This window comes from Oryza sativa, chromosome 9 (assembly GCF_034140825.1).
Source record: "Oryza sativa Japonica Group chromosome 9, ASM3414082v1".
Taxonomy (NCBI): domain Eukaryota; kingdom Viridiplantae; phylum Streptophyta; class Magnoliopsida; order Poales; family Poaceae; genus Oryza; species Oryza sativa.
The window spans coordinates 24255741-24269807 of NC_089043.1; the positions used below are offsets into that span (position 1 = coordinate 24255741).

The window sequence follows — 14067 nt, forward strand, 5'->3', positions numbered from 1 at the left end:
TTCTTAGCTTGAGGTCTTTCCTGAGCTGGTGTTCATCAGCAGTAAGGATCCTATCTTCCTGGGCCAAATCCAATCGGAGAATCACCTCCTGAGCCACGTGAAATTGCATTTTGATCTCTCCAAACAGACTTCTACTCCACTTCCTGAGAGCTTTAGCGGTGGCTGTCAATTTGTGGCTGAGTTTTGTAAATGGATGTCCACCAAAAGTGTGAGATGACCAGGCTTGTTGCACTACCTCCATGAATCCCGGCACCCAGACCCAGAAATTTTCAAAGCGGAAGACTACCCTTTTGGGTGGGCTTACAGTGAAAGCAAGAAGCAAAGGGCAATGGTCTGAACAGGATGAGGAGAGGGCTTGCAGTGTGTGGTTGGAGAACAGGATGTCACCATCAATATTACAAAAAACTTTGTCAATTCTTTCCAGAGTAGGCGCTTCCTGCTCATTGCTCCATGTGAATTTCCTATTTTGGAGCTTGAACTCCTTGAGACAACATCTATTTAGAGTGCTCCTAAATTGCCCCATCCTTCTCCTATCTAAATTCAGATTATTTTTATCACTTGCTTCACAAATCAAGTTAAAGTCTCCCAAAACAACCCAGGGCAGCAATGGCTGCGGCACTAACGATTCTAGTTCTGCAAGGAAGTCTGATTTATGTTCATCCTCCGAAGGCCCACATACGGAGGTGAGAATAAAAGGGACATTTCCTCCTATCACTTGGGCCCTAATTGAAACGGAAAAGGTATGAATTTGTGTGTTGTCGACCTGCACCTTTGTGTCATCCCAGAAAATTGCTACACCACCTCTTACACCATCAGCAGGGAGAAATTCAAAACGCCTCAGTCGGGAACCACCTATTTCCCGCCCTAAAAACTGGTCTATGTTAGCTAATTTAGTTTCCTGGATGCAAAGTATGCTCGCATCTGCATTATTCGCAACCTCACAGATAGCCTCTCTCCTTGCCGGGTTGTTCAACCCTCTGACATTCCAATTCAGAATTTTGAGGCCTTCAATCATTCTTGAACCATAAGTAACTCCTAGAGATGTGCACTAGTGCGATCAACATGCTCCAATGGCAATACATTGCTCCAACAGCCCACTTACATAGTACACAAATGGAGAAGTAGTTCATTTCCAACTGACCAAAACAACTACTCCTATGATTGGCCAACCACCAGGTAACACAGATCAACAGAGCACTAAAACCTAGCTTAAGGCTAGGTGCCATTGGCAACGCTAATAGTCTAAATGACAACAACCGAACATATAGTAACAGCGCTAATCGCTGACGAAGGGTCTGAAGGACCACTACACAAGTTAAAGAACAGAGATACATGATTCATCAACGACACTACGACAACACTCATCACAAGCCAGAGCTCAGACCCATTCCGGCGTGGCACCATCAGCCTCCTCTGTCACATCCGGCGGCAGAGGCTTGCCGCTGTCCAACCCAGTAAGCGCGCGAATCCCTTGCACCACGACCGTCGGCAAGGGGTCCTGGAAGCGCTTGATGTACTCAGCCACTGCCTCATCACCTACCGGTTCTCCCGGCTTAAGGACCCTCATCTCTTTCATAATGCGAACCTGAGCTCGCATCGAGATTAGAACCGGAGATGGCCGTGCCTCGAGACGCTTGCTATGACGACTGGGAAGCAGAACTTTCTTGCGTGGCCTCCCGCGACGACGCACTGGCGGTGTTGCCACAAGCGGCGGTGGCAGAGGAGCAAAAAACGGCTCAACTCCTCCTTGCATGGGCTGGGTCGCCGTGCCTTCCATTTGCTCCCCCACCAGCTCGAGAAGCCCAAGCCCAGGAGAAGCTATCAAGCCAGGGGACGCAGCTGACCCATCCGGCCCAAGAGGCGCCACCGGCCCAGGAGAAACTGGCCCAATAGGCGCCACCGGCCCAAGAGGAGCCGCTGACCCAATAGGAACCGACGCCCCAGCTTCTAGGGTAGATGCGTTCGCTGACTTCTCCGCGTGGAACGCTGCCGCCACCGCCAGCTCGAGAAACATCGGGTCCTCCCCCTCCCGTGTCGCCCCCACCACCTGGCCGTGGACAGAGCAGCAGAGGGCGGGATCGACGAGAAGAGGAGCATGGGCAGCAGAAGAGTGCGCTGGTGGTGTTGGCGCTGCGCCGCTGGGTGGCCTGCCCGAGGCAGGAGAGGCGAGCCTGCTGCTCGTCTTGTCGTTGTCGTTTCCTCCGCCACCTTGGGAAGCGCACCCGCGAAGACAGCGACTCTCCGAGACCGCACGACGCCCCTTGCTTGGCGAGCGCGACCGGCAAGAGCGCCGGCGGCGAGAAGGCGGCCTGGATGGGCGCCTGGCTGGGGAGCGACCCACCCGATGGCCGGCGAAGTGGCGATTGCCGCCACGGGGGGTGCGGCTGCGGTACCGGCCGTCGTTTCCGCCTTGGGGCTCCCTTGAGCGGCCACGACGGAAGAGAACATCAGTCCAAGAACGGCCTACCAGAGCGCGTCCGTTGCCGCCGCCAAAGTTTTCGTCGTCGTCTTCTTCCCTCTCCAGGCGAGGCGCCAGCGGGACACGACAGCCGCCCTACTGACCTCGCTGCGACAGCCGGTTACGCAAGTCAATGCCCCGCTGTTCCGGTCGCCCGCGCTCCTCGTGAAGTCTCCGTACAGGCAGTGGCGGCTGCGGAGGCTGCAGCGGCGGCGGCGAAACACCGTCCTCATAGCCCAAATGCCAGTCAAAGCGGTGCACGCGCCGCCTCGGTGGATCATCGGAGTCTGTGGAGCCGCTGGAGTTTGAGGACCTCGCCGGCAATGGCCTCCAGTCCTCCACCATGTCAAGATGAATGAGCAGATGGCGGACACGACCCAGAGGTGCCGAGGCGACCTCCTGGCTGGGCGTGGGCATGCCACCCGTCTCCAGCACCTGCCCTACCCCGGCCGGGAAAAGAGTGAAGACCGACACCCGAGGAAGGAGATTGGGGTTCTGCATCCACACCCAGCAGGCGAAGGCAGCAGTGTTGACTCTGTTCTTGGTGTCCTCTTCGATACGGTCGACGATGCAGACATCTTCGAGCACCTTCTGACGTCGTAGTTGGGAGTTCCCACTTGCTGCTGCAACGCCTGCGCCATCTCCTTGGCGCTGACGTCGTAGTTGGGCAGCCGGGCCTTGATGACGGCCCCATGGTTGTACAACCGCATAGCTTCGTGCTCCATTGCAGCGTCAGCGACAACCACCGCATAACCACAAGCAGGATGGTTCTCCGGCAACCCAGGTATGTAATCCATTTTGGGGCCAAGCCTTTCGCGCACTGGTGCTTTGTGGCCAGTCAGTGGAGGGAAGGCAAGGGGATTGGGGATTTCTTGCTTGGAGGGTGGTGCTGGATGAGTGGAGTAGATACAGGAAAATATTGAGGGTTTGTTCTTGTATTTTGAAGGGCAACCAGAAGATATGTGGCCACTGCGCTTGCAAATGTAGCATCTGGGAGGGTCTCTGCAGTCTGCAATTTTGTGGTCTTGAGCGAGGCAACGCAAGCAACGGCCTAAAGTTGCTGGATTGAAGGGACGCCAGGCTGGAATTACTCCGGTGGTTGGGCGCCTGGACGCCGTGGCCGGAAGAGGTGCCCTGCCCTGGCGCCACCAAAATCTCGGTTTCACCTCTTGCCAGATTGATGAAGGAGCTCCAGGTTCGCCTTTACTCAATCGATTAAACACACTTAACTTTCTCGTCTCCGGAACAACAATAGCTGATTTTAGTCTTGCTTGCTTCCTTGGGCTTTCCCCCCACAGGAAACAGACACCGAGCAGAAGCAGGAGTAATGGCGGAGGAGATGGCTTTTCTTCCACCTTCTCCGCTGTCTTCCTTCCTTGAGGTTGAAGCAGTAAATGGGGCACTAACTACGCTCTGCCGGGGTGCAGCTAGAGGCGTAGCCTCATGGGCAGCGGACGCCTGGCCGGCCATCTGGCGCGCGGGCGACGGCGGCGACTCGACGACCTCGTCATCGTCGCTGAAATCCCAGTCGACCTTCTCCTGGCTACCCGAAGAGGAGCCAGAGGAACACTGAGCGGATGTGGCTGCTGGACTGGACGCCCCTGCCGGAGCGGCCGGAGGCGGGCTGTTGAGGTCGCCATGGCCAGAGTGGCCGGTGGCGGGCGGGGAGAGCTCCCCTGGCTCTAGCTCCATAGCTAGCTTCTTATGCTGTGTGGTAGGCTGCTCCGAGATCGCAACAGCAAAATAGTCGTTGTGTTATGTGTGATTACACCTATATGTTGAATTTTCTTGTTAGGGTATGAGATTAATGTTCGGTATCGCCGGCGTCGCTATCGCCGTCCTTAGCACGCCGCCATCACCTATACCGGCCGGCTTGTGCTCCGTCGCGGCCATTGGCAAAGGTGGTAGCAAGCCTTTGCCAATCTAAAATGAAAAAGCTAAATCTAAAATTTAAATTTTCAAACTTAATTTTAAAGTTGATTTTAAAATATTTTCAACGTAGTTTTCTTCCTTATTAGCTTTTAAATTTCTAAGAACAATTATATAAAAATATTTAGACTCAAATTACTTTTTTATCGCCAATAAGCCGTTACAGCTACATAATAAATCGATTAAATTTATAATAAGTCTTTTACAACGGATAAGACACGAAGAAAGGGGATCTAGGAGGAAGGGAAAAGACGCGGTGAGGAGGAAGGAGGCAGTGTCATGTCAGCAGCCATGACAGAGGGAGCGGAACTCCGGCACACGGCCGGCGCGCGACCACGAGGCGGTGGTTGCGTTCTTTTGACACTGGTAGATGTGTCCTAACCTTCGCGAGACCATTTATAAGTGGGCTCGTGTTTTTTCAAGAAAAGGAAAAAGTACACTGAAGGTCCCTCAACTTATCAGCAAGATACAAAAACGTCCTTAAACCGTAAAATCAGATATATGGGGTCCTTTAACTATACAAAACCGTTCACCCGAGGTCCCTGGGCAGTATTGACGCCAGATTTGTCCTACATGGCTGGCTGAGTCAGCGTGGGTCCCATGTGCCAGATGCCACATCATCTCTCTTTTCTCCCTTCCTCTCTCTCTCATTGGATTGGCCGGGCCGGTGGATTGACGCCGCCACCGCACACCGCCGCGGAGGCGGATGCGGACGTCACCAGCTCGTCGCACCACGGGGAGGGCCTCCTCGATGACCATCGGCGGAATCACCCTAAACTCGTCGGCGGAGCTGGAGCGCGGACGACGACGTCGACGACGACTTCCAGGCTGCCGCCGAGCCACCGACAAGCGAGCGAGCGAGACACGGCGGAAGAGCGCGAGGGGGAGACGGCGGTCCGTGGGAGGAGGACACGCATTCCGGTGGCCGGGCTGCTCGAGCACTTCAAGCTCATCGGCTGCTTCGACGACGGCAGCGTGGAGTTCATGACCGTCGCTGCACGTGGCATGGGTAAATGATGTTAATTTATGCTCAACGTGGATGGAAATTGATCAAAACCATTTACAGTTGATGGATTACAGAAACACACAACTGCCACCCTTTTGGAACTCACAAACCAAGATTTGCGAGACAGCAAGAGCTATATAGCTTAAGAATATTAACGCAAGAGGAACTACTAAAACAGCAAACAATAAAACCAGGGCCTCCTTTTGTTTCAACGCAAGACCTTTTGTTTCGACAACACGGGAATATGAAAATAAGCAGTTCAATACGCACCTTGATTTTTGCTTGCAATTTGGTTGTTGCTCCTGGTTCCTTCTTAGCATTTGGACTCTCCAGGTTTTCCTTCCCAGAATTTATGTTCTCAGATTGTCCGCCACTTACCAGCACCTCACGGGCTTCTGCCAAAGCAGCAGCAGTCTGCACATTTATCTGCTTCACAAATCCTAGCGCATTGTAGGTTCTATCAGCTGGGCTGACGAAGTATGAACCCTGGGAGGAACATATGGCCACAAGAAAGTTCAGCAGAGAAAACAACAGCAAGCAATGCCCCCAGTGCGTGACAATATCATTGATTAATGAAAAAAAATACTCTCAGGCATGACTCAATAATAACAAATTAGAAATATATTTCTATCCGCTTAGATTCAGCCATAGTCCACCAATTTAAATGCTTGTTCCGAACACTTGACAACTTGAGCTCTGCATCTCAAATTCATAAATTTTACAAAGTGCTAAATGTACCTGAAATTGCATATCTACGAACCAAGGGGACTTCCATGCTGAAGGAGATTCTAGTCCTCTTTTGATGCATGGGGTATCAGCCAATCTAACAAGAGCAAGGCTTCAGAATTCAGAATGGCATATTAAAAGGAACAAGGATCAAGTAATCTCTTCATACTTCAGTAGCAGGAAACAAGCGGGGTTTAATTCCCTAATGTAGTATCTTAAATGCATTCATCAGTAGGATTCTAGTGTTTCTTCAACGTTCTCGTCGTCAGCGCCGAGATCGTCACCGTCGGGCGTCGGCTGGTACAGCGGCAAGGACCAGAGAAAGCTCCTCCTCTACTGCTACTTCCGCACCGGCTAATGAGCCCGACACGAGTCGCCGCTGCACGGCGCCGACGCCTCCTGCTCCCGCATCGCCGCGCCGCCATGTCCTCCTCCCGCGGACCGCCGTCTCCCCCTCGCGCTCTTCCGCCGTGTCTCGCTCGCTCGCTTGTCGGGGTCTGCCTCTGCGGCGGTGTGCGGTGGGGGCGTCAATCCACCGGCCCGGCCAATCCAATGAGAGGGAGGGAGGGAGAGAAGAGGGGAAAGAGAGAGATGATGTGGCATCTGACATGTGGGTCCCACGCTGACTCAGCCGCCACGTGGGACAATTCCAGCGTCAATACTGTGTTGGGACCTTGGGTGACCGGTTTTGTATAGTTAAGGGACCCCGTATATCTGGTTTTGCGGTTTGAGGACGTTTTTATATCTTGCTGACAAGTTGAGGGACCTTTGGTGTACTTTTTCCTCAAGAAAAAAGTACTTTAGTCCGACTGTAGAATGGGCCGCATGTACGAGACCTCCCGTTCTGGCCCAAAAAGAATCCCATCCAGCACAAACATAACGGGCCGCACGGACGCCCAGCCCGTTCCGGCCCAACCTGAACGGACTGCACGAGATCTCTGTCCGGAACATCACAAGTCACTCTGTTTAACTGGCAAAATAGTTGATAGCAAATACTCCCTCCGTCCCAAAAAAAATTAAACTTTAGAGATAAATCTGGATACATATGTGTCTACATTCATACCTAGAGTTTGATTATTTTTGGGATAGAGGAGTAATTTATTTAGAGAGAGATTGATAAAAAATATTGAATGATGAATAATGTGCAACTTTAATCACAGCCCATGTATTATTACAGAGGCAGACATTGTCTCATCAGCTCACGGCCATGGCGATCAATGGCGGCCGCCGACCTCGCCGTGAGCTGCAAGAGCTGTATAATCTCCGATCCCCTTGCACCATCATCGCTAGGAAAAGAAAGAAATCAAAAAAATTTCTGGCCTAGCGGTTCGGAGAATAAAATTCTGAACCCCTTGGAAGTTCAGTCTCATTTGCATATCGATCAGGACAAGTAGAAATTCAGTCAATGTGTAGTTGGTTACAGGGAGATTGGCTGAATTTGCATGCTCAACCGAAATGACTGGGATTCAGAAGCTCGACTGAAGATTTGATATATTTGTGAATGCATGTAGAGGCCCAACTCAAAACTGCTTACGGGTGACTTCGTTTTTTTCTTTTTTTCTTTTAAAAAAAGGGCATGAATTCTTGATGCTTGCACCAATGGCAAAGAAGATAGTGGTACTGGAGGAGACAGGAGAGAGCTATGGGCCTTGCCGTCGCTTAAATCCAAGCTAGCTAGTGTTCGGAGATTAAACTCTCGCCTTGCTTGAAAAATGAAAATATATATATAGAGAGGGGAATTCCGGTGCCCGAGCCCCTGCCTAGTTGACCCAATCCCGTTTCGGAGCAGCAATGCTGTGCCACGCCGGCATCCGTGAATCCTGAGCACCACTGCGGCCTCTTATATAGTATACTTGGTCAAGCTCGCGAGCCTAACCGAGTTTGAGCCGAGCCTGTTTAAAAGCTCAAAGGTGGACTAGGTTTGGCTCGAGCTCAAGCTTGAGCCTAGACAAACAAACTTGCTCGAGCTCGGCTTGTTGACAGCCCTACTAACGAGGAGGCCTTGATGTCTCGCCGTCATGGTGATCGACGGCGGGCGGAGGCGACATGTACCAGCTAGGTGAGCTCGACGTCTCGTGCACCTTCAATTTCACCATTGGACCTTTCTCAAATGCCATTTACATTTATCCCAAATCCTCCTTCACAGTTCATCTAGAATTGCCATGAACTCGATCAGCCACAACCGCACAGTGCAATGTGTTACAAACAACCTTCATCTGAATTTCTGCATTACCAATCAGATCATATCGATCCACTATAGGCCCTGTTTGGTAGAGCTTCAAACTCCAACTCTAATGGGAGATAGCTCTTATAGTAGCTGAGGTGGGTGTGAAAGTGTTTGGCTAGACTGGTTAGCTCCACACCATCACATCCCTTGTCGCCATTTCGTCAAACACTTGGTTGGCATCGCCTTGCCGTTGCCGCCGCTGCCGCCGTCGCCACCGGTCCGCCCATGTGCCGCTGGTGATCACCCCGTGCGCTGCAGCCGCGCCACCCACCCGCCACCAATTGCCACTGCCGTCGATGCCGTCCAATCCATGCGCTGTCACCCATCATCCTGATACACTCGCGTGCCATCCGCAGCCGCGCCACCTGCCCGCCGCCGCTGACGCCGCCCGCCACCGCCGCAGCAGCCAGGCCGCCAGTCGCTACCGGAGGAAGATGGGGAGGACTGAGGAGAGAGAATGGGAGGAGAGGGGGTGTGAAGGGGGTAGTTTAATGGTATTTTTGTGTAAATACATTAACAAATTAAAGGGTAGTGGGTCTTTTGGCAGGAATATAGTAGAACTGTGGAGCAGCAAGAACCTAGCTCCACCCCCGTGGTACAATTTTGCAGAGCAACTCTGCTAACTCTGCTCCAGAAAATAGAGAGTTTATACCGTTTGGCACAACTCCAGCTCTAGGTATGTTGGAGTTGGGAGCTAGAGCTGTGCCAAACTCAACTGTGATATTGAAGGCCTTCAGTACTGCTGAGAGTACTGCTGGTTCTCTCTCAGCAATGCTCGGTTTCAACTTGTGATTCTTTTTCTTGAGCTCAGGCTGATTCATTTTTTACGGCTAGACTACTGTCATTCTATTTTGACGGCAAAACAGTTGGCAGATGTATATGCAACTTTGATCTCATTCCATGTAATACTATTACAGAGGCAAATACTAGACAGAGTTTCCAATAAAAAGAGCAGCCTGTCACTCTATCCTAGTATAACATAATTCTTGAAAGTACGCAGCTAAAAACGGTGTGTATAAATCTAAAGAGACAATATAGAAGCCACCTGGATTTACACAAAAGCATTCGATGAATGATTATGATGAACGAGGCAACTATTATTCTGCATCCTGGTGACAAGGGGCAAGTTCAGCACTCCAACATGCACATACAGTAGTACAGTGCACAGAGAAACGCAGTTACTACATGATGCACGCAAAGAAAAACATGAGTGTTGTGTTACTGCATTTCATTTCCGCTGTTACTTTCGAGTTTCGACAGTAAAAGGTTCCATAACATGGCAACGGCTGCAAGGCTCAACCACATTTAGTCTAACCGTGGAGGGAACTTTTCCCTCGATGTATGTTCTGATAGCGAAGAGTGCTTTAGAGGCTTCCATGAGATCATCCTTTGGCATTCGCGAGCATCTACCAAGTTTGCCGGGAGAACATCTGAAAGACTCAAAACTGGTGTCCAATGTAAGACATTCGACTGATGTATTCTCGAGGATATGATATGTTAGCTCCAACAAGCTCTTCACGGAGCGGAATCCAGTGATCTTCACATTCCGGAGGTTGTCATGGCGTTGCTCTGGCAACTGCCTTAGATGTGAGGGGTTCTCGAAAATTGAATCGTTCTCTGGGTGTTTTGCGGATACCTGAAAATGACAAGTCCATTATAGTTGAATTAATTGGTTCCAGAAAGTAGTAACTAGACAAGTTTACAGGGTGAAGGTGTGGCTTACATCCACGATGAAAGTGTCCAAGGAAGGGCAGGCATCGAGAAAGGAAACCAGAGACAAATAATCATATGATGGAGAGAGAGTTACTGCAGAAAGAGTAATACACAAGTACTTGAGATGGAGGAATGTGTTAGGCACCATTGGTGTACTGACCATCTGCAGAAAGATGCTTCAGATTGACTAAATACCATGTTCAAATGTGTGAACATAAATATAAAAAAAAAGTTTAAGAGCCACCGAGAAAGCATACCTCACCCAATGAGCGTATGGTAAGAGTTTCGAGGTTTGGAAAAATATATGGTAGCTCCGCGCAAGCATGATTGAGAACAGAGGAATACCCAATACTTAGGTTCTTCACCAGAGATGACTCTCCAAAGGAGAGTTGTATAGGGTGATAAGCTTGATAAAAAATGTGCAAACTGTGAAGGTTTGGAGCTTTGTTCTCTATTACTCGCAGCCTGGAGCATCCACGCACTTCCACATAGGTCAGCCGCTGTAGCACACAAGGCAACTTCATGTATTTTATATGACGGCAAAGCCGGAGTTTCAACCACTCCAAAGCAAACGAAGCGGAAAAAACGCACCCCAATTCATCCCCCGTGATTCTCACATACTCCAGATGCAGCCTCGTCAAGCTTTGAAAGCAACCAATCTCCGCAGTGGGGTGAAAGGTACAGCAGTAAAGATCAAGAAGCCGAATCGAGCTTCCACTCCCATCAGATAGAAGTGAGCAAGGAAAGTCATAATATGCTTTTCCCTTGGACATCGAGAGGCTGAGCTCTTCGATCCTTGGTGTAACAGCAATTTGAAGCCATCTTTCGAGGTAACTGCGTGCTTTGGTACTGAAGAGACCATTGAACTCAATCGTAAGAGCCTTCACACCAATGCCTGAGTGTTTTTCCATAACGCGATCAATTTTTCTGATGAAATCCGTTGTACCTTCAACGATACCCATCGTTTCAGTACTAAAGGAGAGTTTGGGACGGTTTCTCCATGAGTATAGAAAGGCAGAAGACAAGCAGGCAGCACGGGCAGCGTCTTTCATTGGCATAAGGGAATGTATATGCTGCCACATTTCCTGCATGCACAAGCATGAGTGAACCATTACATTGGAAACTTGAAGGCTAAAACAACTGGATTGTAACTGCGGTAGTTAAATTGAGCATTGTGTAGAGAAGGGCTATTAGTTATTACTAGCTTGTATACATTTTACTGCTATGGATGGTATTGCAAGACACAGCCAAAAACCTTAAAAACATTATGTTGGAGGGGGCCAATAGTGTTAATTTTTTTCAAAATTTGCTAAAGCTACAGTAAAAAATACTGTGAAATTTGAATGCATGGGGGAGGCCAAGCCACTGCTCGCCTCCCCCTGTTTCCTCCCCTGATTGCAAGTTGCAACATGACTTAGGCAACATACTTGACAAATGATTGTGGTCCTAAAATAATATGTGGATCAATCCTATCCACCACTTGTATAAGAATTAGGAAGGATAACATGAAATCAATGTTCTAATAGAAAGTGTGAACCAAGTAAACATGTGCGGAGGAAGCACTGATACGTTTTTCCATAAAGTTCAACAGTGTAATAGTTATCCTAAGATACCAAAACAAACCAGTGTAATACAGCAGTCTGAATTTGTGTGCTTCCCATGACTCTGATTTAAATCATACGGTCATACCCCTATTCCAAACAAGTTACTATTTGGTGACAATATAATGATAGGTTTATTTTCCAGCATTAAGTACCCATGGAAGGAGATTCTGCAGGTAGAATGGGCCAGATACAAGACATTTGTTTTAGTCAAGGTTATCAGCAGGTAAGCATGATGTCATCTGCAATTACCGCAGTCGAACAAGACATACTTGGTACATCTATGAGTCTATGACGAGTACAAAAATAAACAAAGTGAAATATGTACGCAAATTTCTGTTTTAGTTGGAATAGTTACACCAACTTTTACGCACTATTTGCACTGTAACTCTGTTAGTCTTCCACTACCAGGACTGTGTGTCATACCTCAGGAAGGTATGGACCTGAATATCTCATCTTTTTGCCACTGCGAGGACTGTCATCTTGTTGATAACATGAGCCCTTTCGTTTCTCTGGTGAGGCAATAGACTCATCTGCAACAACTAAAGGTTAAGAATATAGTACATGCGTCAACAGGAGAAACAAGAAATTAAGCATTATGATGCAAACAATACATGCTTGGTCTAGTGTTTGAGTGGATGCTGATTCCTACTCTCAAAACCTTTAGTAGATAAGCATCATTATTTGGTCTTCTTAATTACAATCTCTTTTATGAACAGATGCAGACTGGGGGTAAACGGGAGCTCATGTGCTCAACCGGAGAACTTACCTGCTCAAACATAAAAATGTATTCGCAAAAAGATCATATGGTCGAAACTAACAATCTAAAGGAATCTCAAACATAAAGAGGTACTTGCAAAAAGATCATACGGATTGAAACTAACAATTGAACTAACAATCTAAACGAATCAGTTTCACCTACTCGCAAAAGAGAGAGGAAACTACAAAATCGAAATCCGAGTCTTGCTGCACAATGCTGAAGTACATTCTCTGAGCAAGCAATAGATGAGAAACCCCATTGTTTAGCTTATTCATATGCTTATCCGAATCGCTTATTAGCAAATAAAAAATCATTTGTGAATAAAACTTTTATATTCGTGTCCTTAGCAACTCAAAAGCAAATGTTGTCAAATAAACTAAGATGAAAAAAAAATCAACATTAAAATTAAGTCCTAAATTCAATTTTTGGCTTATAAGCATAAGCATAACAATGAGGCCGGCATGAATAATTTGCATTGTCACATGAATGGCAGAACTCATTGCATCCTCACATGAATAGCAGAGCAGACAAGCTGAGACAGGAAAAGGCGACTTACCGGGAACTAGGGCATGTCGACTACGACGACGACGACGACGCTCTCGCTGCAAGCGCTTCAGCAGCACATACCCCAATCCCATGACCACGAACCCACGATTGCTCGTCCGTCCACGAATCGAGGAAACCGGCGTCGACTTCCGTTTTAGTCTCCTACTTATTTGCTCTCGGAATCTGTATCTTGTGAAGGAAAACGAGGGAGAGAGACCACATAGGCGCCGCCGAGCGAGATTATTTCTCAGCAATGGGCCTCCCAATTTAGGGAGAAATCGGAATTAGGATTCCTGAATTCGCGGTTGAATATCTGAGTCTCCAGCGCCAAGCTCCATGGAGACCATGGCGATTCGCGAGCACCTGGGCGGGCTCCATGGAAACCCGCGTCGAGCTTGCCGACCGTAGGGGAGAACCGGAGAATGACGCGGGCGGACGCCGCGAGGTTCTGCGGCCTGCGACCGCCGCCGCGTGCACGCGGGTAGCGCGCGCTCGCTCTCGCCCCTCGCGGCGCCGCTCTGCGCCGGGTGGGTGAGACGAGCGGAGCGCCCCGCGGCGGTGTGTGTGTCGCTGGAGGCGGGTGCTGCGGCGGCGGCGGGCGGCGGGGCGGGGACGCCAGCCAGGTTCCTCTCCGACCGGATGCATGCGTCGATGGCGGCCGCGCCCTACGCCGCCGCAGCAGCCATCCAGGGTGCCCGTTGAGGGGTTTCCCACTTTCCCTCGATGCAGGCGGCGGCCGATGAGATCGCCGCGTCGTGGAATGGCGGGGGATGACGCCGACGACCCGCTTCTCTGGGCTCGATTACTCCATCCATGCGGCCCCGTGACCCACCGGAGCGGAGGCCGACGGCGGCTCAAAGTCGAGGCGCTAATGCTACCAGCTCGTCGGAGTCGCCGGTGGATTGGAGAGGATCACGGCGAAGTGGGGACCTCTCGGATTCTGGAAGGAGATGGGTGGGTCCACCTCGTCTATCTGAACTTCCTACTGACAAGTGGGTCCGCTTATTTCTAACCGTTGGATCAACTTAAGCGATAAGGATTGAATTCGCGTTCGCGGGCCAAACCGTTACGGCCCAACAAAATAATCTCTGCTACCCTCGG

The 14067-nt window shown here is 49.8% G+C and overlaps 2 protein-coding genes across 2 annotated transcripts; both read right to left on the reverse strand.

The window, feature by feature from the left end:
- Positions 1-4822: 4822 nt before the first annotated feature.
- Positions 4823-6673, reverse strand: LOC107278919 (uncharacterized). The gene is made up of 4 exons (XM_015756003.3): positions 6289-6673; positions 6132-6216; positions 5664-5879; positions 4823-5381 (listed from the first exon to the last, which is right to left on the reverse strand). Exons 1-4 carry the CDS (start codon positions 6342-6344, stop codon positions 5370-5372), a joined length of 369 nt encoding a protein of 122 aa, XP_015611489.1. The 5' UTR covers positions 6345-6673; the 3' UTR covers positions 4823-5369.
- A 2749-nt stretch (positions 6674-9422) lies between these two features.
- Positions 9423-13249, reverse strand: LOC9268345 (putative FBD-associated F-box protein At1g61330). The gene is given in 6 exon segments (XM_015756484.3): positions 9423-9594; positions 9596-9982; positions 10070-10222; positions 10317-11144; positions 12087-12202; positions 12977-13249. Coding segments are annotated over 6 exon segments (1596 nt in total). The 5' UTR covers positions 13059-13249; the 3' UTR covers positions 9423-9564.
- Between the last annotated feature and the right edge of the window lie 818 nt (positions 13250-14067).

What these genes read in the sequence shown, in the direction of transcription:
- LOC107278919 (XM_015756003.3), bottom strand. Translation starts at nt 6,344, where the DNA reads ATGCATTTAAGATACTACATTAGGGAATTAAACCCCGCTTGTTTCCTG. An exon ending in GCTTGTTTCCTGCTACTGAA is followed by an intron (nt 6,217 to 6,288) that starts GTATGAAGAGAT and finishes TGCTCTTGTTAG; the next exon opens with ATTGGCTGATACCCCATGCA. An exon ending in TCGTAGATATGCAATTTCAG is followed by an intron (nt 5,880 to 6,131) that starts GTACATTTAGCA and finishes TGTTCCTCCCAG; the next exon opens with GGTTCATACTTCGTCAGCCC.